The following is a 26,568-nucleotide window of genomic DNA, read 5'->3' on the forward strand; positions in this document are numbered from 1 at the left end:
AGGGTTTAGACCCCTAATATTTCCCAGAAGCCCCTAAAAGCAATGTAAAAAATAAAAATATTTTATAAAAAATGAATTAATAAATATAAAAAAATTACAAAGTTTATAAAAAATAAATAAAAATAAAATATTAAGATTTAAAAAAATTTAAATAAAAAATCATTTTCGGTATCGGTTTCGGCCTGACAATTTTTTTTTATTTCGGTTTCGTTGCGGTTTTAAAATTTCCATTTCGGTGCACCTCTAATTCTGACTTGATGGTAAAGGGTGCCGAATTTGATGCATAGAATTTGGTCTTGGGTTGGCGATGTAAAGCTCGGCAGTGCACCTTCCTGCATATTTTTTGGCAGTGTCCTAAACGTAGCCCTTTCTGGGACCAAGTCGGGCATCACATCTAACCAGGGTAGACCTGGGGATTGTCCGGATGCCTACCTCTTGCTCCTTTCCCTCCTCAAGGGACATTACAAATGCTCGTTATTAATATGCCTGGTGAACGTGGCAAGAGTCAGCATTCCTTGAGGCTCAAATGTGGTTCTCTAGGATTGCTAAAATTATGATTGAGGAAGATCTCACAGTTTCTTTTTATCATAGGAAAGAGAAATTCCATCAAACATGGTTCTGGTGGACGTACTTCACTTCTTCAGAGGAATATACACTGAGTGGCCAGATTATTATGACCACCTAACGTTTGTAGGCAGATTAGCTGTAATTTGGCGCTGAAGTTGCTAGAGGGCCAGACCATTATAAATAGGGAAGCAGGTTTGTTTACCACGACAGTAGAAGTGATTTTTTTCTGAAGATATGGGTAATCGACGCGATTTAACAGCCTTTGAACGTGGGATGATTGTTGGCACTCTGAGCCATGGAGCGAGATTCAGCAAAACAGCAGAATTCGTTAAATGTTCAAGAGCAGCTGTTGTTAAAGTGTTTAAAGACTGGACTGTCAGACGAAAATCTGGGTCTGAACGTGCGAATTGTGGCCGTCAGCGACTAGTCAATGTTAGGGCAGAACGGAGAGTGGCAAGACTGGTACAAGACAACAGAAGGGCAACAGTGCATCAAATGACTGCAGATCTTAATCAGGGATCCTCTCAAATGATCTCTGAACGCACTGTTCGCCGTACACTGCATCGTATGCGATATGGAAGCCGAAGGCCTGTACGAACACCTTTTGCTGTCTGCAGTTAACAAAATAAAACGTCTCCAACAGTCGAGCATTGGACAGTCGAGCATTGGAAAAAAGTCATGTGGTCCGATGAATCACGTTTCCAGTTGCCTCATGCAGAGTGAGAGTTTAGAGGCAACAGCATGAAAGCATGTACCCCACATGCATGAGTACAACCCTTCAAGCTGGTGGGGGCAGTGTTATGGTTTGAAGCATGGTTTCCTGGCATGATTTGGGCCCTCTAACTCGTGTGGAACAACGTCTGAATAGCACAACATACCAAAGTATCGTTGCTGATCACGTTCATCCTATCATGTTGATGGCGTATCCCAATGGAGATGGCTTCTTCCAACATGACAATGCGCCATGCCACAGCGCTCGTATTGTGCAGGAGTGGTTTCAAGAACATGAGGGAGACTTTACCTTGCTTAGGTGGCCCCCACAATCACCAGATCTCAATTCAATAGAGCATTTGTGGGACGAAGTTGAAAGAGCCATCAGGCAGCTGGTTCCACAACCATCTAATCTCACAGAACTGGACAGTGCTATTCATCAGGCATGGTGCCAGATTCCTTGGATCACCTTTCAACATCTCGTGAAGTCAATGCCAAGAAGAATCGCCGCAGGCAAAAGGTGGCCCAACGAAGTACTGGTCGGGTGGTCATAATAATCTGGCCACTCAGTGTAGTTCTCTCATTGGAGATACTGTGGTCGCGACGGCGGGTGGGATAGGTGCCTAAATAGGTACCTATTTAGGCACCTTCCCCTATTCTGATCGCTAGGTTTTACTTATTTTGGTTAAAATGTAGATGACGTTGCTCACGTCTTTCCTCTGTGAGTTATGGGTTAGTAACAATGTGGATTTTTCTTCTTAGGTTAGGCTGGGTTATTGCAGGTACAGACCTGGTTCTCATCTGGATACCTGTTATACTGGCATAGACTTATTGTTTCATCTAGGGTTGCACAGATACCAAGTAAAGTACTCGGTACGAGTACATGTACTGATACTTTTGACCTCCAAGTCTACACTAGAGAAAAATTCAAAAATTAGGAGGCAGCTGTCATGTGTAAGGAGCACACGGAGCTCCCGGGATTTGTACATCTCTGTTTTAATGTATTATTTTGTTTTTATAAATATAAATAAAGGGATGCACAGATACCAGTTTTGCGAGTACTGGTACTTGCTGAGTACTTACAAGTACGAGTACTGATACATTTTTGTTGTCATGTGACAGTTTTTCTAAAACAATACAGACTAATGATTTCAGGACAGTGGTGGAGTGCCAGAGCCTGTCCCAGCTGCAACCCTGGAAGTTCTCATGAAAATGCCAAGTATCTGCTCTGGTACTCGAAAAGTATATGTGCATCCCTAGTTTCATCCCTTTGAAAGGGATGATTTTTTTGTGAATGTACAACTTTGCCTTTCATAAATAAAGAATTTACGAAACTAAAAAGTAACCCAGAACTAGCATGCTTCAGGAAGAATTAGAACGCCTGATTTTCTATCTGGTTGCTGTTCAGTGAGGAAAGAAGTGTTAAAGCCATTGGATCAGCATGGAGGCCAGGCAACTAGACATATTTATAAGGAATTATCAGCAATGGCAGCCTACATGTTCCTTTAGTACAGATTTCTTATGAGTCACTGACCCAGAACAATGTGCTGATCAAGAAAATCATAAATTCTTATCTGCATACTTGTTGTGGGTGAGTAGCTCAATATATTGAAGCAAGTTGGTCAGGACAGTCAGGCAAGTAACATTTGCAGAATAAGACGTCTGCAAAGACAGCCACCATGTTTCCATAATGAATGTTCTCTTTAAGCATTCCAGTAACTGAGAAGTCTGTGCTTCCCTTTCAGTTTGTGTATACAGAGGTGATGTTTGGTTAGCATATCGTATTCCAGGTAGTACAGTACTTCACTGCTTGTGCACTGTAGAAACATGAGCACAGTATGTGTGTTTATGCCGCTTTGCATCTTTTTGTTACCATTTTCGTGCCTAACAGGCTGTGTTCTGTATCGATTTCACCTCATGCTTCATGGGTGTTTACCCAGCGCCTGCATGAATGGCTGTTCTCAGTGACTGAACAAGGTGACCTGTTGAACCAAGTACTTCTAAATGAGAGTATACAGTAACAGGTAAAAAAAAAAACAAGCCGTTTAAATTTCCACTTGGCAGGGTATTAAGGACGGGCCTTGTTATTCTAGCCCACTTGAACTGCAAACCTTTATGGACTCAGATCACAAACCAGCAAAAACACTGGCGCAGGTCTTCAGGATGTGAAAGCCATCTGACGGCTGAAAGGGAATGGCCTGATGACTTGTGGAAAGGAAAACATGGGTCTTGAAACAAAAAAAATGTAAATATACATTGAAAGATAAAGAAAGCCATGTGTTTATTTTCTTACACTTTAAACAGTAATCCTCAAACAGCCATCCTGTTTATTGCTTCAAAACAGTAACAAATGTCATTGGCATAATAAACTACAGTGTGAGACTATGCTGCCATAATGTTAACATAGGTGGTGTGCAGTTCAGTATGTGGTTATTTGACAGCTGTGGCTAAAAAGGCTGAGTGTTTTATGTTAGTCATAAAAAGGTTCAGAATGTAGAAAATAATTCACTGCTTTCAGTTAAAACAGAAATAATCCAAATGTATGATTATAAGTGGTAGCTGCCTTGGTGGCATGCATCCATGGTACCCAATCTGGTTTATGCAAGTTTATCTGGAAGATATGACCACTGCCCAATCATATTATAGAACATGGCATTAATGTGCAAAATTGCCTAGGCCAAGAGTGGATAAACACTAGGGATGCACCGATGCCATTTTTTTTTCCAGACCGGGTAACAATACTTTTCCTCAAGTATTTGCCCATACCAGTTACCCATACCTTTTTTTTTTTTTGTATTCTAAAACAATACATTGTTTTCTGTAAAAAAAAAAATGGGAGATCTGGTCATCTAACCAGCTTTCTCAATTCAGAATTCTGAATTGAGAAAGCTGGTTGGATGACCAGTGAAACGTCTTTAAGAAAAATACAGCAAGTCCAGTTGCCCTGACTTATTTTTTTTACAGATATACCATGACCTGGAGGAATGAGAACCTTCACAGAAATACAGACTAATGATTTTAGCACAGTGGTGAAGCGCCAGGGCCCAGTCGCATCTGCAACTTCTGCGCCCCTGGTAGTTCTGCCACTGACTCCAAGCTGTAGAGGGACTACAAATCCCAGAAATACATTATACAGCAATGCAGAATAATATGAAGCTACATACTCTGTTGTTTTCCAAGGCTGTGTGGCGTCTCAGGAGGCTGGGTCTGACCAGGGATGTACTCGGTTTCACTAGGGCAGATCAGGATCTCAGGAGGATGTGTGCGGTCTCGCCAGGGCTGTGTGCGGTCTCGCCAGGGCTGTGTGCGGGTCTCACTAGGGCTGTGCAGTCTTACCAGGCTGTGGGCAGTCTCACCAGGGCTGTATGGTCCCACCAGGGCCGCATGCAGGTCTAATCAGGGCTGTGTGTGGCATCTCCCTAGGGCTGCATTCGGTTCTCACCATGGCTGTGCCGGGTCTCACAAGGGCTCTGCGGGTGGCAGGAAGGAGGAGGTGGCAATGTATAGCCGGACTGACGCTATAAAGGACAGCCACCACAAGGTCCCCAGCAAGCACAGAACCATACGGCAGCCGCTTCTGTTTAAAAATGTAAAGGACCAGTATTGGCCTTTAGAATCGGGGCATTTTCATGAGTATGAGTACTTGTGAAAATGCCCAGTATCGGTCTTGGTGCATCCCTAGTAAACACTCTTATTGCTAGCTTTATTTCAGGGGTAAAAGTAGTAATAGAATGGAAAAACCTATCACGACCAAACCATACCATACATTGACTGAGATCTGTCCTTCTGAAAGTGTATGGTAATCTACACACAAAGTCATATTCTGATCCAATGTTATTGGCTAGATCAGCTGACCATCTTCCTATGCCTATGGGTACCAAAAAGCTGGACATACTCATGAAGATCTTTTGCAGAGAAAGGCAACAGTTGCTATGCAGTCATTCTACACTGCTGTAAATGTAATTTAGCTTCTAATTTGTTCTTTTGTGGTATATACCGTGTTTCCCCGAAAATAAGGATATATTACAGAAATCCCTGAAGATAGTGCTAGGTCTTATTTTCGGGGTAGGTCTTACTTTCGGGGAAACACGGTATATACACTGATCAGCCATAACATTATGACCACTGAGAGAAGTGAATAACATTGATTATCTCATTACAATGACACCTGGAAGTGGTTGGGATATATTTGGTGGTAAATTAACATTTTGTCCCTCAAGTTGATGTGTTGGAAGCAGAAACAAAATGGTCAACTGTAAGGATTTGAGCGACTTTCATAAGGGCCAAATTATGATGTCTTGACGACTGGGTAAGAGCAACTCCAAAACTGCTGCTCTTGTGGGGATATTCCTGGTCTGCACTGGTCAAGAGTTCGGGGGGTTGACTTGGCCTCCAAATTCTCCAGATCGCCGTCCAATAGAGCATCTGATGTGTTGGAAAAACAAGTCGATCCATGGAGGTTCCACCTCTCAACTTAAAGGATCTGCTACTGATGGCTTGGTGTCAGATGCTACAGCATACCTTCAGAGATCTAGTGGAGTCCATGCCTCAATGGGTCAGGGCTGTTTTGCCAGGAAAAGGTGGTCCTACTCAATATTAGATGGATGTACATAATGTTATGGCTGACCAGTGTAAGGACTAAACACTTTATTATCCACATCTGTGTTAATAAAGTGTTCACTATCACAATGGTGGAAAATCCTACACAGTTTGATTAGCACAAGACATGTTTTTATAGGGGTCAGTTTTTGTTTTGATGTCTCTCAGCGACAGTGAGAAATTGATCCATGCCAAGATAAGGAACGGGTAGCTTCCTGCATCAAAATGAGTAGAGAGAACACTGGGGTAAAAAATGTGCACAAAAATTCACACCAGCACTGTTATATATTTGTGTAGCAGTGAGTTTGCCAGAGACATCATTCTGAAAATAAATTATCTTATCTTACAATATACAATGTAATAAATATTTTAATTATAATGACATAAAATACATAATATTTTTGAATCGTTTTTCTTTATAATATTAACTGGGTCCATGGGCAAAATTCGAGTTAGTCCACACAATACTGGTATTTTGGTTACGAATAGCTGTTGGAGGGTTGAATCATTCACTGGGTTCTCTTATCTTTTTTTTGAGTCTCCTTGTAGGGTTGCTTATCTTGTAGCAGTAGGGGTATTTTTAGTGCAATGTTCACAATGTAATGTGAATTAAATAGCCAATAGAAGAACCACTGTAAGGAATCTGCTCCTTTCCAATGGCCATGGCATATTGGTGGACCTTAGAGGTAGAGATCACTCCCAAGGTTTCCAGTACATATGTATGAAACTGGTGGTTGATTCAACTCTCCAAGTATTTTCTGATAGCACTGATTTTAATATAATTTGATAATAATACACAGTGGTATTGTAAATGTTTTTTTTTTCTTTTTTAAATTAAAATGGGGTTAATGCAAAGTAAAATGCATATGAATAAATCCACTTACCACTTAAAACCTCCTTGCTGGGTGGAGTGGCTAGCAAATACACTATAATGTTTTTTTTAAACTTGTATTTGTAGTACCAAACTCCTGATATTACTACCACATTCTGAACCAAGAAGAATACAGTAGCCTTTTCCCAAACGTAGGCTCCATTCACACCCGCACGGTTTTCCATGTGGAAGACTGATCAGGATGAAAATGCTGATATTTTCAATCTGCACGGATGCTGCTTGTTTGCGGCTATTAATCAGCCGGATTATCGCGATTGTACTATTTTGGGGGTGTGCGGTTTCATACTGCGTGTTCCCCGCAATGGTCTGAACGATGCACATTAAAGTGCATTGTATTCTCTGTTTAGAGCGGCTCTGCGCGTATCCGAGCAGCTGAATACGCGCAGAGCCACTCTAAACAGAGAATACAATGCAGATAATTGCGGGGACCGTGCAGTACGAAACCGTGCGCCCCCGAATTAGTACAATTGTGATAATCCGGTGGATTTTGCACATTCTCGGCTATTTAATAACCACAAACAAGCAGCATGTGGAAAACCATGCGGGAAATGCAAACACTATGGGGGTTATTCTCTAAAGGCCCGAAGGATCCAGCCGTAGCTTTGGCTGATGCTTCGGCTCCATGTGAATGGAGCCTAAGAATGCCCCCATTGATTACAAAGAAGAATTCATGGGGAGAGGAACAACTTTTTTCTCTTATGAGGCAGCAATTTGGCATATTTACTATGTTATTATCACACTACATTAAATTCAATGCCAACTGCTTTTCGCAGAAAATAAAAAATTGAGCTGAAATTAACCAATCAGTTTTAATGTTTCATTCGGTGGAAAATGAAACAAATTATTTTACCGATTGGTCTAGTTAACATCTATTTTTTACTCTAGTCTAAATCCGTCAGCTCCTGGATTTTTAGTGTTTAGCATAATGACATTTTATGGAAATATAGCTCTTGGGTGTGTACTTATTTGGGCTAATTTACTAAAGGCAAATAGGCTGTTTACTTTGCAGAAGTTTCCTTAGCTTATTAAATGAGGTAAAACTCTACCAACTTCAATGATCCAGTCATGTACAAGCAAAAATACTGTTTTCTTTGAACATGATTGTGTATTGTTTGCAAACTGAATTCTCACCACATTTACTAAACTAAGGGAAAATTCCCTTACAAAGTGAATATCCTATTTGCCTTTAGTAAATCAATTTCATTCAGTTTGCCAGTGGAGCGACAGAGATTCGAAGCTATGACCGCTATAGTCGATCCTGCTGAGATATAAGGTGTGCTGGGACAAATACTTAATACCAGAACATTCTAGCTCTAGAAAGTAATCATGACAATGCCACTATAGTGAATGAATGTCATAGTGCCAACAAGACGTTCTCTTGACTTGCGGTCTAGACTCGATATTTTGTGGTTTATCAAACAACCTTTCAGTCTTTTGTACAATTCCAGTATTTAGTATATTTAACCATCACCAACTGTAGCTTTTTTCAAAGATTGGCAATTATCTGTACAGTATTAGACCAGTAAGTTGCATAAACATGCTTAGTATTTCCTTTAGTGCAAATCCCCATCTCAACTCTTGATCAGTGGCATCCACAAGATTTAACCACCATGTTTCGATGCTTTTTTAGGATCACATTGTTGTTATTGTCGTAGTAAAGCACTGAGGTGGCTGAGAGCTTTGTTGGAGCGCAGCAAGCTTTAGGAACACTTTCTGGCTTCATAAGGTGAACCTGGCAAGGAAAATATCAGTTACTGCCAAATACTCTTTATTTATTTACTATAACTATAGTGAAACAAAGCATAAACAAATAGAGCAGATATTGACGTATTTAAGAAAACCACGCAGAAACAAACTATTGAAAAAAATACATATAAAAGAGCGATTCTTCATAGTAAAGGGTTCAGTACGGTAGTTAGAATATTTTCAGCTCATTCTTGAATGTTTTGTTTGGCAGGTTTCGTGGTAGTTTACTTTGGATTCCTTATTACATCTTCTTTCACAGCTTGCCTTGAGTGCTACTCGGTGAAATGCCTAAGGGATGGCTGCATGTCTGTGGATCAGTGTCAGGGATACATGCCGACTCGTCTTTTGTTGGTTAATGACTTGATAATATGATCAACTTCCTAACTTGAGTACAGTGAGATCACCAATCTGTACAATAAAGATACAATATTCTAAGATGGGTAGTTCTTACTTTTACATCTAATTACCCCAACAAAAAGTAAATACTATACTGGTGGAGCTGTTCTAGTGCATCATTCTTTTTTTTTTTCATTTTATCATGTCCAAGTGGTAACACTAAGCTGTATCTAGGCAGCTGCTAAATGTATTTCAGTGCATGGAACCAGATAAATATGAGATTAGGATTTTTAGAGCTGCAACTACATAGGAAATTGATCCCAGGAGAATTAGCCATGAAATTAGTATAATTCCAATGACTGCAGCAGTAATAATAGGGAAGTGGCTTGAGTAGCTGTTTAAACAAACAAGGCCACATAAAAAGTTCACTGGACTAAACAGGATATTATTTATACAAATCCAAAATACAACCGCAATTCCAAAAAAGTTGGAACCCTGTGTAAAATCTACATTAAAACAGAATGCAATGCTTTGCAATCTCATAAACCCAGATTTTATTCGCAATAGAAAATAGAAAACATATTAAAGATTTAAAGTGAGAAAATGTTCCATTTTAAGAAAAAAAAAAGGTAATAGTGAAACTGATGGCAGCAACACGTCTCACAAAAGTTGGGACAGGGCAACAAAAAGCTGTCTAAATATTGATGAACAATTTCAGAATAATGTTCCTCAATGCAAAATTGCAAAGACTTTAAATATATTATCAAAAGATTCAGAGAATCTGGAGAATTCTCTGTGTGCAAGGGACAAGGCCGAAACGCAATATGACAACAGCGTGGCTTCGTAGTAGAAAAGTCCGGGTGCTTAATTGGCCTGCCTGCAGTCCAGACCTTTTACCAATTGAAAATATTTGGCGCATCTTGAAACAAAAAATACGACAAACACCCAGGACTGTAAAGCAGTTAGAATCCTATATCAGGCAAAAATGGGACAACATTCCTCTCCCCAAACTCCAGCAACTGGTCTCCTCAGTTCCCAAACATTTATAGAGTGTTGTTTAAAGAAGAGGGGATGCCACACCATGGTAAACATGGCCCTGCCCCAACTTTGTTGACGTGTGTTGCTGCCATCAATTTCATAATTACCTTATTTATTTTCTTAAAATGGTAATTTTTTTCAGTTTAATCATTTGATGTGTTTCTATTATGAATAAAATATGGGTTTATTAGATTTGCAAATCATTGAATTCTGTCCTTATGTAGATGTTACACAGCATCCCAACTTTTTTGGAATTGGGGTTGTAGGTATAGAAGCACTCATAGGTCTTGCAGCGGAGATAAACAATATGTTGACAATAAAATGCTGTTGCTTTGACTTATCTCCACTGACAGACCTGCGAGTGCTTCTATACCTATCTGGGATTTTATGGATGTTTCTTTGATGATGAGCAGTGGGGCCTTTAGGTAACAAATAGAGTGTGGTGATTAGCCTTGGGGTTGTGTAGTGGATATTGTTTATATGTGGAGGCATAGCTAACTGTCCACACCCCAGTGAAAATTCTCAGCATGTTATCCCTACATCTAAGGCAAAAAGTTATTTAAAGCTCTGGTCAGAAAAAGCTTTAAAAGAGAACTATGGGATAAGTGTTTTTCCCCATAGTTCTCTTAAGGGTCACGGGCGGACATATACTAGTGTCCTCCATGACCCAAAGCTCAGTTTATCATGAGCTACAGCTCACGGTATACCGAGACCGCGGCAGCATTACTGTCGAGATCCACCCAGCTGCGTGAGTGTCAGCTCGCTCTGCCTGTCTAGAGGCAGAGCCAGCTATACCCGCCCCCTCCCCCGTCCGTTCCTCCAGTCAGCGCTGAAGGATCGCTCTCTGCAGGGAGATGATCGAGAAGTGAGCGAGCGACAGTATGTGTTGTTTTTAAGTATATGTTTTCATCAGCATTATGTTTTGTGTGATTTTTTTTTTTGTGTTTACATTTTCTGTAAAAAAAATATATGTTTATTTTAGTAAGCTGTTGAATGTTTCTAAATTTGTTGTCATCCACTGGATTATCCCCTACAGGAGCACTATCTATTTATTGAAGGTTTATTCCTACATACCCATTAAAGTTTATGTATAGCCCAAGTTTTTTTTAGTTTGCCCCTTTTTTTCTGGAGACAACTCTAAAATTTTGGATTTCCTCTCACTTCCTCTCACAGTACTAATAGCGTGGTGCATCTCCTGAATGGGGATACAGAGAGTAATTAAAAAAAACTTGACAAAGAGTCTACCCTTTCCCAACTGTATGCAAAATAATGAAACATGGGTATTACTTTGCTGATGTCTTAGCTAGATGTGGGCTGCAATGGGTACACATTACATATGTTGCCTTGCACTGCTTTACAGTTGCTTATATGTGTTTTTAACTTTTATATCCTCAGCTCAAATAAGTTTATATTTAACCACGTGAGGAAGAAGAGCAGAAAGAGGACCATTGATGCCATGTGAATGGACCAAAGTCCGATGAAAAAAGGTATGTATATAAATGTTTTGTTTAAAAAGGGGGATGATTTAGTCCTTAACCTCAAAAACAAATAAAATATATACAAAACCACTAGACTTTCCCTTTAAATGTCAAGGTCCACAAAGAGGGCTGTAAAAAATTCCAGGTGCCAAGTTATGATACATGCCTCCTCAACAGACTAAGACCCCGTTCACATTGAGTGATTTATGGCGCGGTAATTCCCGCGATATCGCCCTCCAATGCAATCCAATGGGGCAAAGGGTCCTGCTGTCGCGGGTCGTGTGTCGCTACAGCAGGACCCTTTTTGGAGCGGATTTAGCCGCGATTCAAGCTTGCTCAATGCAAGCTTTAACTCGACATCGCGCTGCAAATGTCGCGCAGTATGCAAATCGCGCGACAAACGCGCAATTTGCATATCGCGCAGTGGGAACGGGGCCTAAGGGAAACAGTGAAAGGGAAAAAACAGAGTTTTTCCTTGGTTGAAAAGGTGCAAATTGTTTCATAGTGGAGTGACATGGAAAGCTGAAGAGTGGCAAAACCATTAAAGCCAGCAACAGTGTAGTTTGTACTGAAGTCTTTATCTCTAATATGAAATATCAGCTGTTCTATCTTGCACTTTCCTTGTGAGTCTAGACAACCCTTTATAGCATCAGTAATAGTTATACACCACCAGTGTGATCCTAATATAAAAGCCCAATTCATTCTAGTTATAATCTTTTTTCCCAGGTACTTTGTTTTCACCTTCAAGAATGATAGCTATGATAGAAATGTATATGTGTCTCTCCTGAAAATGTGCAAGTTTCAAACTCCCTGTTCTCTTGGAAATTAGTGTAGTCAGCTAAAACAAGCTGTCAGGTAGGGCCAGCTGTGTCCACAAACTATGAAATACACTACCCATATTAACAATTGCCACCGCAGAAAGAGCACTATGCTAATAATGACCACCAGGAGATATACAATCTTTTAGATTGTAGGCCCTCCTTACCATCTTGTCTTGAATTGTATTGTAATTGTAATGTCATGTCCTTAAATTGTAAAGCATTGCGCAACTGTTGGCGCTATATAAATCCTCTATAATAATAATAATAATATACAGAAATTCAGCAGCTCAACACAATCACATTACAGGTGCAATTACGGAAAGCAGTATAAATACCTGAAGAGATGACAACATAAGTTGTAAAACTTGTGTGTGCTTGGAAAAAATGGGGGCTGCTTTGGGGAGGGGGGCAAGAATTGGTTGCAGGGGTGCAAGAAATTGGTTAAGAGACAACAGAGACTGGCTGGCTACTAATGCACATGCACTTGAAACTTCTGAGGTGTTAAGTGTTAGTGTGTATTTCTGTAGGGACTGATCACCAAGAGGTTAATGCACATACACTGGAGACTGCTCACAGAGGGTCAATACGCATATACTAGATTGCAGTTACTGAAGGGTTAACACCCATACACTGGAAGCTAATCACTAGGTAGTAAGTGCACATATTTTAAAGCATAGACTGGTTACTGAGCGGTTATTGCTAATATTGTAGAGGCTGGTCACTGAGGCATTAATGGCAATGCACTGGAGACTGGGCACTGAGGGGTTAATCACATACACTGGAGTTGATCACTGAGAGGTTATTGCACATAGACTGGTTACTGATGAAGTTAATGGACCTACATGGCTAGTGAGCTCTGTAATGGAGAGGCCATCTCATATCCAGCATTGTTATTGGGAAGTGAGATGTATTTTCTGGGGGCAGGATACTTGGGAAAGACCAATCTCACTGGTGGAGCTCTGTTCAAATAAATACACAAACGAAGGCTAAGACCTTCCACAGAGAAGCAGGAAACTGCTATACAGTGGTAAGTCTATAACTAAGATAAATATGTGGCCCACAAACCTACTAGACCCCATTATACAATGTACGCATTCCAAATAAATGTTTGTTAATTATGTCCTAGATGGTCATATCGTTTAAGAGGCTTTTTTTTTTTTCTTCAAAACCGCTAGTGGCCAATTTCGTGAGACATCTTTATTTATTGTATTCTAAAAATTGTATATAGCAAATGTTTTAGAAACACACATGTACATTCCAAAATATCGTTCCTTACCAGTGACTGCAAGATGGCATGATTGGTGGCATTCATACAGGAGTCAAGTGGAAATGAGCATTCTCCTTCACAATAAAATGCTGAGTACCCCTGTGGAGCAATTACCCAGTCCTAGAAAAGCATAGATGTGTCATGATTATTCAATGCTGTTAGGTACTGTTTGATTTTTGGCAATCGAGCAAAAGACAAAACGAATGGCTTTAGAGATTAACAAGACAGGAGTGGTTCTAATAGAAATATGCGAGGGAGTGTTGGATGAACGGATGATCCGACACTCTCGGCGCAGAGATGGGGGGCCCGCTGGCCGCTGGGTACCGATCCGGCGCTGGGCCCCCTAGAGCCCCAAGGCCCTGGTGCGTCCGCACCGCCTGCACCGGCGGTAGTTCCGCCACTGCGAGAGCCCCCTAGTCCCTCTCTTCACACTGTTGCAAAAGCACCACCCACAACTCCCTACTCCAGCCAACCTATGCCAACATCTAAAATTGCATCATACTAATTACATATCTCCCACTCCAATACATTGGAATTATCTATATATACAGTGCATCCGTTCTATCCAGAATAGCAACCTAATCTCAGTACTGCCAAAGTAAAACACTGAAAACCCAGATACACAAGGCTTTTCAATCTTCTTTTTAGCTCTGAACTATTTATGCTAGCACCACCTGCTTGGCTATAGGTTCCATTAATAAAACAGTTATTACTTACACTAACAATGTTTTCACCCAAAAGGGATATTTTAGTTTTTGGTAGATGCCAGAGAACTAACCTCCTGACAATTTCTTAAGTGGGCATACATCAGTGAAGAGATTTCTGTGGTTTAGTTCCCTGGCCTGGACATCTAGCAGAGTGATTATGAGTGGGTCCCACTCTGCCTGATGGATTTTTAAAAATTGATATTATATCATGCAGAATGCAGCTGAAGACATGGGAATATCTAATGAGTATGAGTACCTGAATTTCCAAACTGCGCAGAAAAAGAGCCATAGATTATGGCAGGTGTGGGAGGGTCTCTACAGAAGTCCAGAAGAGATATAAAATGCCATTGGAAATTTCAGCCCATTAGACCTAAAACTGAAAAAGTACTTGGTGGGCTGATCCTTTACTGCTGTTTTTAGTAGGCTAAAATCCTATATAAAACAATATTTATCTTTAGGGCACTAAGGCTACAGCAACTTCTGAGAAATTAAATTACTTGTTGGCAGTCACCATATTTGCAGCACATTTGTCAGCAAGCAGTTCATTTTCTCAGGAAATCACCCATGTTGTCCAAGCCTAAGTGATAAGGTGCACCTAGCCTCCGTTATATACGAGAAACAGGAAAACCATTACCAGTGTATTTCCCTGGTGATCCAGGTAGCAGTACAAATAAAAAACATTTCTATCTTCCTTAGAAAAAAAACAGCAATGGGCTCCACTGACACTTCAATTTCTCCCACATAAAATTAGAGGAAATGGTAGATGGTGTGGACATGTCATCTTTAATTTGTCCTAAATTGTCCTATCTGAGGCAGCACCTCAAGAGCAATCATAAAGCAGGCTGTTGTTTACTCTGCTCTAACTGCAAAGTCACAAACGATCCTAATAACATTTTATGTGAATAGAAGGTGACTGAACTAACTATTACACCTCACTTGGATCTCTATTTGTAATAATATGCATTGCTTATGCATACAACGGCTCCTTATTGAAGCTAAATCTGCCCCTATATTGCCTGTTTATAATAGGTGATGTTGGTCAATGTATAGACATCATCAGGCTAGCAAAATACTGTGTAATCTAGCCACTTAATATGACTTGTGTGCAAGTTAGGATGAACTAAATCTGTAAGATCTAGTCATCCTCCACATCTACTTCATTTCTTACTTGGGCCACAAACTAATAAAGATGGTCATAGGTTGACCACACAAATGTGGCCAAATGTTCAACTTGCCAGTTCCATACCCAAGATGAAGTTGATTGGGCAGGACAGTAATTTCTGCCTTATGCAAGGTACACTTGTTTGACCAAATTATCTATTAAAACCTAAGAAAGGAAGTGGTAAAAGCAAGCTGCGTGCTTCGCCATACCCTGTTGAAGTCGTGGATTTGCCAGACGAAACACGTTGGCAGTTGATCTGCATTCTGTGTCGCTCACTCTCTCCATACCTCCCATATACAGGTGGGCGTGCGAGGCTATGGAGGTTAAACGCCCCTGATATACTGGACAACCTGGAGGCAGTGTGATGACAGATACTATTATTGCAGACAGAGGGGGTTCTGTTTATGACATGATATCTCCTTTGAAATGAGTGAGCATTAACCGCACTTAACACTGTTTACATTGCACCACAGCAGCCTCGATAGATCAGAGATCCAGGGACCTCGATCTACGCGAGTAACCTGATATAAGGAATCAGTATGCTAGTGGGCTTGCAAATTGTTGCTATCATTTGAAGTGGTGTTTGCCACTACATGCAAGATAAGGTAAACTCTATGAGAAGACAAGACTACCTATGTCTGCAATATAGGAACTTCTTTATTGATAATTAACCATCTTGACAGTGGCTGCAAATGTAACTGTATCAGGTACATAAAGTATCCAATAGCAAAGTTACAGAGCAGCCTGTACCAATTTACAGAGACGATTTTCTACAATTCTGCCTTTATGCTCATACAGTATCCCGGTTTCAGAGCTTGTACTGATGGTTTACAGAGTGTGACTTGGAGTGGATTTGTACACACAAACATGTCTTAATTTTAAGCATTTGTGAGGGTGATTTGCAAATATGGTTGCTTTAATTTATTATACAAACAAAGATTTTGTGCTAATAAACACACGTTTTATGCAGCCTGCTAAAATTGTTTGCTCTCTTAAAGTAGATGGTATGTAGCATACTAGTCTGATCCTGCACCCTTTTTTTAATTTTCTAGTCTAACCAAATGATCAAATCTGTCAGATAATCTAGCTTTAGGGGACCCATATACTGCACCATTTTTGCAAAAAAACCAAACCTTTTAACAACTGGTAACAACTGTTGGTTATTGTATATGCCCATTTGCAAAAACAAATGTTTACAGCATGTGACTTTTCCAGTAGAAGTAACATCACATGAGTTTATGATAGCAGTGGAAGAGTGGGAAAGTGGAGATAGATGTGAAAGAGGGGGGGGGTGGAGTATTTAAGGGTGTGAAGCAGAAGTCTTTCATACATTACAGCGAGCCATCAAATTAAACCGCATAGAGTAGGCAAGGGAGGTTTTCATAAGAGAGCAACTTACCAGCCAGCCTAAGTCCCGGAAACTGACATACAGCTCATGTCGTTTGCATACTTGTTTGCCATCAGGTACGTGTACATGGTCTGAAATTGCATATTGTACATGATAAGGTATATTGTTTTTTAAATAAATGTAGAAAACAAGATAAAAGTGATGCTGTCACCCAAGAAATAGTGAATGGACTTGCAGAAGATTACTATTTAAAGTAACCTGTTTTTTTGATGGTGAACTAAAAGCATCACCTACTTTAGGCACATCTATCCTAACTCACTTAGCCAACCTATACACCTTTAAGCCCCATTACTGAGTAAGATTCATTCAAACCATATAACTTGGTATAGCAGAATACAGGTGAAACTCGAATAATTAGAATATCGTGCAAAGTTCATTTATTTCACTAATGCAACTTAAAAGGTGAAACTAGTATATGAGATAGACTCATTACATGCAAAGCAAGATAGTTCAAGCCGTGATTTGTCATAATTGTGATGATTATGGCTTACAGCTCATGAAAACCCCAAGAACCCCAAATCCGCAACCTCCAAAAAGTAGATTATTACATGCAATCAATAAAACAAGGATTGTACATAGAACAATATCGGACCTCTGAAAAGTACAAGCATGCATATGTACTCAGTACTTGGTTTGGGCCCCTTTTGCAGCACTTACTGCAATTACTTTTGCACGATATTCTAATTATTCGAGTTTCACCTGTACATCTTATAAAATCTGATACTCTTCCCAAACTTTTATACATATTCAAGACCATGCCCATAATCACTTCAAAAGTGTTTTGCATCCTTATATTGTTCTCCATAAAGTTTATCTGGAGCTTTGGTTTCTCTTGCTTTGATCATAGACTCCTCTGCAAATTTAAATCCACCAGATGCACGGATCTACCAGATTTGAATTATATCACAAAGCCTTGCTTATTGCTTGTCTTCTAGATTGGTTTCCACAACCTACCCTGAAAGCAGGGTCTTTAATAGAACAGTTCCTCTTAATCTGCGGGCTTGCCCCTGGTGTAAGTGACAACTTCCCTCACGCTAGCTACCATACAAACATGGTTCCCATAATCTGTCCACTTTACTTAGCCTTCTCACCCCTCTATTCAACAAATCTTAACTTTTACTCAATCTACTTGGCCTCAAGCCAGGCATTTTGTGAATTCTTTACCAGGCTCATTTCTCTTCCACTTATACTTAGATACACAGCATGACTTACTGTATGTGCCTACAATCATCCTCCTTCTTTATATTACTTCATCAAACAAACACATAGACCATTTGCAGAATTTGAACAACTGTGTTCTCCTCTGGAACCACCTCACCACACATTATCTCTCCTTTATAAGTTGCTTCAGGCAAGATGCGAGGACCACCTTTCTTGATTTACTGAAAAATGGAATCGAGAATTGGGCCACGCTATCTCCTCAGAGGACTAGAATAAAGCCTTTCTGTTCATGCATTAATCCCTTATTTTCCGCTATGCACAGTAAAAAAAAAACTACAAAATACACACCTGGTGGTTCAGAGACTTGGGGGGTGATTTACTAACCTAAACACACGCACGCACTAGGTGCGTGTGATTTTTACACAGCAAAACGTATTTATCAACCAAAAAGTCTCTAAAGCATATTTCCCCTAATGCCATATATGGAAAAATCATGCACATAATGCATATATAATGCTGCTTCACATTTTAGACAAAAATGGTTAGCTCATGCATTTACATTCCTGCATTCATCAACGCAAGCAACACAACATAGAGCTAATTTACACAACATCACCTTGCAAATTCATGCAGGGCTTTGCACAACACACCTGCTGGGTGTGTACACACTACAAAAGTGTCTAGATTCCACCAATAGATCATGCTGGGAGGGAACACACTACAGAGGTGTATACTTGTTCGTGGCGTGTTTATAAGGTTAGTAAATCAACCCCTTGGCCTCACTACACTATATTTTCCTGACAATCCCGGACACAAGCTGAAGATGCTGAGAAGCAAAAGGCAAATATCTCCATATATGGTGGGATTGCCTTTTGATCCAAGCATTTAGGACTAAGGTTTTTGGAGTTCTGACATCTACAATGAAAGCTACAAGGACTCCCTTTCTCCCTCAACCAAACGTGCACTTTTATTTCTTTTTTCAGGTCCCATAGTACTCCAGAACAAGTTCTACTAATATATTTCATTACAGCAGAATGCCAGCTCATCTCTACCTTATGGAAAACAGACATCACACCTCCAAAAACGTTACTTTATCAGTACCGTAATGAAAATAATGTGTATGGAGGAACTCCTAGCTTCTGATAACAATATACATGGGCCTTTCTGAACCCAATGGGCTCTAGCAATACATGTTTTCTAATTCAGGCCTCCCTAAAAACCAGACTCTAACCTGGTCATTCCCTTTGATTATCATTCCATATGTCCTACAATACCACAGTCATATCCCAGATGAGGCTTCCTCTCCCCTCTTTGCCTTCTCTCCCTTCCCTTCTTGCCCTCTTCCCCTACCTCCTCCTACCCTGCTTACATTCGGGGTGTTTTTGCAGCACAGCTCTCAATTTTATGACAGGACCAATGTCATACTCCTATTCCTATACCTCATATTATTTACCTACTGCCACTCGTCTATATGTGATTCAGTAGCTTTCCTCCACATGACTAAATGGTTTATATCACATCCTACGTTTTTCTATTTGTAATCATGAAGCTGTGCTTTGTTTCTGTTCTTACTTATAATCCTTGAAAAGGCAATAAACCATAAAGTAACAGGTTTTTCCCCAGCTGATTAAAGAGCAAGTCCACACAAAACTAATCATGGGAATCCAAACACCCAAAGGTGGGTGTTCACAATGTTGACAGCTATGACAGGGATATCTCAACACTGGAGTCAGTGGGTTATGCCACGTTCCCGAATCTGTAATTGAAATGTAAACTTTGGGTGAACTGACCCTTTCAATCTGTAGTGGAAATATGAGGGTTGCCATTGCTTTAACACTTCCCAGGTCACTGATATGGAACAAATTTGCAAATCAGGAGTTTAGACTTTCCTCTGACTTTCCTCATCTGCATGTTTGTTCCAGGTCAGAAATTAATGATGCAAGAGACAACCCAGCAACTAGTATTTGCAAAGGAAGGTCACCAATGGCATCCTCTGCATGTCCCTCAGTACTGCTTTCCTGTAATATTATAACTTAATACTTTTATTTCCATACGGTATGGCCATTTACAGTAATGATCAGGAGTGTCTTGGAAATAAAAACAATATCAATAGCCTCTAACTCTGCAGCTGCATACATTATCAACATTGGATTTAATAAGAGTGCTTTCTACATTTCTATATTGTTTTATAATACAACACTATTATTGTTTGATATTAAAAAAATTAAATCATTAAGTGCGTGAACCAAAGATCCAAAATTAACTGAACGTAGCATTCAAATATAGTGTCAATAAACTTTAGCTACATAAAAGAAGTTCATACTGAAGTGATATACCACAAATAAACACAGCAATAAAAACTATTTATCAAGTAACACACACCCAGATTACAATGTAAAGATTTTTGTAAACATGTTTTTATACTTGTAAGCATCTTTTGTTTATTTATGTTACTTTTGCCTGGGTTTTGGATGCACAGTTATTTATATTGCTTTAGTTATCAAAACATGCTCCACAGTTTCTCGCTCTAACTCAAGGGCACAATTTATCAAGTTCTATTGAAAAATAAACATCACACTTTTAGGAAAGAGAAACAAAACATTAGAATCTTTCATTTTTGTATGCTGCAAAAAGGGTTTGTGTAGTTTAAAAGAAAGTGTTATCAAAATACATTTTGAAGTACGGTATGTTTAAAACATGTATGGAAGCAGTATGTTTAAAGCCATTAAAACTTACCTCCTGGCAGATCTAAAGATTTTATTACAGTTGGTGTATTCATTTACAAAGCATTACCTACATTTTATATAGAATTAGCATAAACACCTGAATCTATTTCCTGTAGCCCCCTGTACAGCAGCAATGACCCAGAAATAGGAAAGGGAGGGTTAGAAATCTGAGCCCACCAGAGCTCTGTTGCTTTAATTGTGCTGTCTGTGAAGAGTTTAAATATGATAATAGGAGAAGAGAGAAGGGTGGTCACCTCAGTAATCTGCTAGTTTTCCTTTATTGTCTAGTCATTGGCTGGAGGCAGGTTGTTGTAACTGGAGAAAACCAAGGTCACCGACCAGGCTATGCTGTCTGGCAGGGGTGTCAAGCACACAAAACTATCACTGTGATGTATGTTATGGTGGGAGAGCTTTCTACACCCACTACAACAAACTGGGGGTAAGGGTGCTTGGTCTTCTTGGAAGGGGGGAGCCTTGTATTTTCTTACACTAACATTTTACTTTTAGCAAAGCAACAAGAGAAAGCAAAAAAACGGCAGCAGTTGTTTCAGAGTTTCTCTGAAGTCATAAATGAATAGTTAAGCCATGATGGTTCCAATCAACCTAGTTTCAAAACAGACTTATGCTGAGAGTGGATCTGAAGTATTCAGTCCATGGTGACCATATTTTATCAAATGTAATTTGTTTATGGAGGAGAATGTTTGTCCCACATTACCAGGCAAACTTCATTCACATTTTGAGCACTATGTAATGGAAGTCCAGGTAAACAATCCAGGAACTTTCAAGTAAGGGCCAAAGTGTTTAACAGAATCAATATAAAATCACTCATTTGACTGTCATTTTCTTTTTACTGTTATGTTATGTGAAATTTAATGATACAAACATTTTGGTTCCCCTGTATATTTGCATACAGATCTTCACGTTCTGAAGAGAGTCATATAATTCAAGAATCCAGATAATAATAATTGAATGTATGACACTCTGTGGACAGGTCAAGTTTAAGTATATATTCAGGAGAATAAAAAAACAATAACATAAATAAAATAAAATAGCATTCCACTGATTCACTTATTTTCCTAACCAATTTATTCATCATTCATTGTGTATTTTCACAGGTGTGGTTCCCCTTCCCCAGTTCTTACCAAATACACCAGGAAGTTTGTTTGGGTGAGGTAAGTCACTGTGCTTCTTCTGTTGCCTTTTCTTCAGCTGCTTTACTGCCCTTGTAGACCTGATCTGATTCTTATTCGCCTGGAAAAATGTAACCATGAATGGTTGTTTGGATCGTGGTGCACGTCTTCCTAAGATGCCTGCCAGACTTGGATCAATGCTCTGCCCTGTTACAGTAAAAGACATATTTTTTTACCAATATCATCATAGTTACTCTCAATGGTTGCATTGTGGCAGAAATGGCTAGGTAGAAAAGCAAGAAGTTGCACACCGATTATATCAGATTAAACCAGGACATAGTAAACTGTAGCCCAGACTGGGACCACCCCTTTCTAATGTTTTACCCAGTACAGGCTTGATCACAGAGGTCTCTTTCTTTTAGCTTTAAAGACAGAGATACAGGCATTACAATAATTTTATAATCAATAAACTTGAGATTGTCTATACATCTTCAGTGTCAATGCCAACGTCTTTTTGAAAGAAAAAAATATTCTTGTGGTTGCATGGTTAGTCTATTGCCATCTATATCAAAAAATAATCTTGTGCTGTGCCAGTTATGTGTTGAGATATAAGGGCTACGTCAGTGCTACAGTTTGAATTTAAAACGTATTTGTGTGAAGTGTGAAGTTAAGTCATGGATTGAACAGAAATATGAACAATTATAAAATACTTTATTATTTCATAATAAAGTAATTATAAAATAATTTCTTTGTGTTTATTTGATTCCTATTCAAAAGAATTACTTTATATATAGTCAATATAGGCACAGAGGTAAAAATGTTTAACATTTTTTAATGGTGGTGTGCCTCGTGATTTTGTTCATGAAAAAAGTGTGCCTTTGCACAAAAAAGGTTGAAAAACACTGTACTAGATAATGATAACAGTTTAAATTGTGGCAAATGCAAGGATGTCTATAACAAAATAAGTGAGCCCACATGATTGGTGCTCACATGACAGCTTACATATCACAGGCCAAATAACCATTGGCGTGGTTGTGTCTTACCCTCATCATTCTCCACATAAAGACGTAGTCCTGAATTATACTTGGCATTAAGCAACCAGTGATTACTAGCAGCTGTGACATCAAAAACCAACCAGCCTTCATCTCCGGTCTGTATGCTTTCATGGTCCAGCAAGGTTAATTCAGGCTGCCTATGGAAGAGAGTGATACTATTAAAATTATAGATATTACGGATTACTCTGTTTTACATATAACAAGCATTGCCAATCGTAAGGTGTATGTATAGCCAAAACCTTTTTGTAGTTTTGGATAGAGCAGGAAGGCTTAGAACACCTGTCAAGTTTGTTTTGCTGTCTGCATCCCAGCCTGGTAGATTCACCCTCTCTATTTGTCCCAGAGACCAGATGGAAAATGCAAAATTTTATAGTTGTCACCTTAACAAGAGATGAGGATACATTTTCCAATGGTGACAATTGTTCCAGTGACAGCTATCTAAGAGGGGAATTCCTCTTTCTCTCTTTGTAGAGATCTTCTTTTACTTCCTGTTAGGACAGAAAGCGAAGGGAAATCCTCCCAATAGGGCTCAGAAAAAAAATAATTAAACTGACAGTGGTTTTAGCTCCTAAAACACTCCATTTAGCTTCGGTGTCATGCAATCTTATAAGGTTCAAGCAGTTTCTAAACTGACAAACTCCTAAAAGGACTACCATAGTTAAGATCACTAAGTTATAAATGACATACCGATTTGCATGGTCTCGGTGAATCTCATAAACACTGATGTGAAGTGTCCTGTTGAAATGCCGTGAGAAGCTACGGGTTTTGAAAAGGCGAAACTCAGCTGCAGTCACAGTTTCTCCAGTAGGAACCTGCGTCATGTCAAACTTGAATTCTTTCCAGTATGGCTTCTGATGGAAGATATCTCTATCATGTTCAACTGTAACAATATAAGGGTATGTATGTATAAATACATCTTGCTCAAATCTGTTCCTCAACTGCTGCCTTCGCTGTATATTTTTCTCTCTGCCAGGTAGGAGCACAGCTGCATAAATAGGAAGCCCTTGCAAAAAACAACAATAATTATCCTACTAGTAACTACCAGCAGTTCTCAAGTACCACCCGTAGGTCAAGTCTGTAAGATTTCCTTTTTAGTAAACATTTATGGTAATTTTTGATCCTTTGACATGATATAGAGGAAATCTTGATGGCATTGCATTTTGGGTTTACTTAAAGAGACGAGACCCTGTCACCTTGCACATTCCCATTCCATCACAAAATACCAGATTAGCTTAGATGGATCAATGAGGTCACCCTTTTTGTCATGTAATAGTATTAGTCCTTATTAGTTGGGTATTTTGAGGTGGCTGTTATGGAAGAAGGAGAAGGAAGCCCTTTAAATGTAAGTATACATGGCTAAGGTGGTAAAGAGACCCTGTTACTTTGCCCTGAATGGGGAAGGTGACAGGTATTCTTTAGGGGTTGTATTGAGAAACACTGGTAAACAAAAAACAAGCATGGGCAGTGATCCATGAGGAGTTAGAAATTCTTTTAACAGCAGTAATCATCAAGCTACCTATGAAGGGTGCAAATCTCAAAATATATTAAAGTTTTAAACTACTAATAAATGTTTCAATTACACTTGCTGGCTTATTATATCCACTGGAGACTCCAGTAGAGAGATCTCTCTCCTTGCATTATAATTTTTTTAAAGCCACTTAATAATTTAAGGTGCTTTTCTTGTGGTATTCACAGGCATCCTGTTACATTGTTCATATACATTAAATTGGAAATCTGACAGGAGGAGTAGCTCTGCTTCAGCAGGTGTGCATACCTTGGATCTCACTACAAATCTTCTTCAGAGCTATTGGGGAAATCATTGGGTGAACCATCAATCAAACTCGTCACACTGGAATTAACAAAAAGAATAACATTCATGCTTTTGTACTAAGTTAATACCTGCAATGCTATAAGTGAAACTCCCTCTATAATTGATCAGAATAATATTAGAATCTCATATACTCCAATGTGCCAGAGCATACTATTTAATGTTAATCACTCCAAACAGTCACACATCCAAGTGTCATAAGTCTACATTCATATGTAGTTATATATAAAGTCAATCAAAAACTATATAAATGGGGATTCCCTATGTGGTATTCCAATAGTAACCCACGTTTGCAACTTTGCAGACTGATTAATGTGTCCTGCATACATTCTGTGGGCTTGTGAACTAGTAGCATGCGGTAAGAAGATGTTGAAAGTTTCAAAAATATTATTCTACCCAACATTGTAGAACACACCACTAAACACAATTTGTATCTAAAATAGGTAACTGTAGTATCATCTTAGAAACCCGACTATCTTTGCAGTAAAAACATGTTTATTCTTCATGATGTCCCCATGCAGAAGGATAAGTCTGAAACAAGAACGAAAACTCAGGTCTCATTATTCAGTTAACTCAGGTTTCTGGGAGATTTTAAGGATCCCAAATCTCAAGAGAATTCCCTCAAGATTTTGGATCCACAATTTTCCCTGGATCCTGTAATAAGTGATTGTCTGCAATGCTTTAACGAGACTCCCTCTATAACTGATGAGAATAATATTAGAATCCCATATATTTCAATGTGCCAGAATAAACAAACACCCACTGCTGCTGTCAATCAGCAGAGGGGACCTGCAGTTCTCCATCAGAACTTGCAAATTGAAATAGCCAATAGGAATCAAGCAATGCATTCCTATGGCAAATTTTTTTTTATTTATTTTTTGACTGCAGCAGAACCGCCGGCCAATAGAAAACATTTGGAACGGAGCTAGCTGTCACTGCTAGCTCCGCACAATCGTTTTCTGTTTACTTTTTTTGTGCTTTTTTAAAACTATTTTTCTGTTCTGCTCGGTCCCACAGAGGGACCTAGCAGAACAGACGAGGCGAATGCCGCTCATCGGCATTCGGCTATTTACTCACTGCTGTTCGGCATCTATAAGAATAGACCGAACAGCAGCGAGTAGCCTGCCGGAGGTTCGGCTTAGCCGATCCAGATGTTGGATCGGCTGAGTCAAACTCCTTCTGCACTTTAGGTCGGCCGAACATGCTGTGCATGTTCGGCCGACCCGAAGCCACCCGATGTACGGCTGATTTCAGCCGATTTACTGCTGAAATCAGCCGTACCCAGCCTGAAGTGAATAGCCGAACAGCGGTCGGCTCACTTCGCTTCAGGTCGGTCATTCACTTGGCTGCCTACGGCAGCTTAGTGAATAGACCCCATAGTGTTAATCCCACCAAACAGTCACACATCCAAGTATCATAAATCTCTGCCATCAATGAATTAATGTCCATGATATTGTCTTGAATCCAGTTAATATTCTCTGGGCTGTGCTCCCTGCGAAATACTTCAGTGTTCACCAAGATCCTCAAATTAGACATAAATTTAACCATTTAGATTTTCTTTAATCTAAATTAATCAAGTATCAAGTGTGTCATCTGTCTTCCTTGCTAACAGTTTGTGTCTAGCAATCATCTCTCCTTAATAAATTAAATTCTGTCTACAGAAAAGAAACGGCTTTGCAGACACGTAATACACCAGGCCTCGCCTCTTGCTTTCTTCCCTTATTTATCCCGCAGGTAATACACCTCGATAAGAGATTCAAATGCAGAAAACCTTATAGCATAACTTGATTTACTTAAAAGCCAATTCAAAAGCAAGTGCAATCATCCAACTCGCATTTACCAAGTGCCCATGGCACTATAGACACAAACCTCCTCTGCAGCTGGTGCCGCCTAATGTGCTTCATCTTTCCAAGACTTGATCCTGTGAGAGGGGATT

General features: G+C 39.5%; 1 protein-coding gene across 1 annotated transcript in view; it reads right to left on the reverse strand.

The window, feature by feature from the left end:
• Positions 1-8,252: 8,252 nt before the first annotated feature.
• LOC108796253 (bone morphogenetic protein 8B-like) overlaps positions 8,253-26,568 on the reverse strand; it is a 39,307-nt gene continuing 20,991 nt past the window's right edge. Inside the window, exons 2-7 of the mRNA XM_018567714.1 lie at positions 23,492-23,684; positions 22,793-22,941; positions 21,762-21,956; positions 16,724-16,803; positions 13,465-13,575; positions 8,253-8,501 (exon numbers count right to left, since the gene is read on the reverse strand). Of these exons, the coding sequence (XP_018423216.1) occupies positions 8,352-8,501; positions 13,465-13,575; positions 16,724-16,803; positions 21,762-21,956; positions 22,793-22,941; positions 23,492-23,684 (878 nt within the window). The 3' untranslated portion in view covers positions 8,253-8,351. The remainder of the gene's footprint in view (positions 8,502-13,464; positions 13,576-16,723; positions 16,804-21,761; positions 21,957-22,792; positions 22,942-23,491; positions 23,685-26,568) is intronic.

The sequence above is a fragment of the Nanorana parkeri genome, unplaced genomic scaffold, assembly GCF_000935625.1.
Source record: "Nanorana parkeri isolate BGI_ZX_2015 unplaced genomic scaffold, ASM93562v1 scaffold1085, whole genome shotgun sequence".
NCBI lineage: Eukaryota > Metazoa > Chordata > Amphibia > Anura > Dicroglossidae > Nanorana > Nanorana parkeri.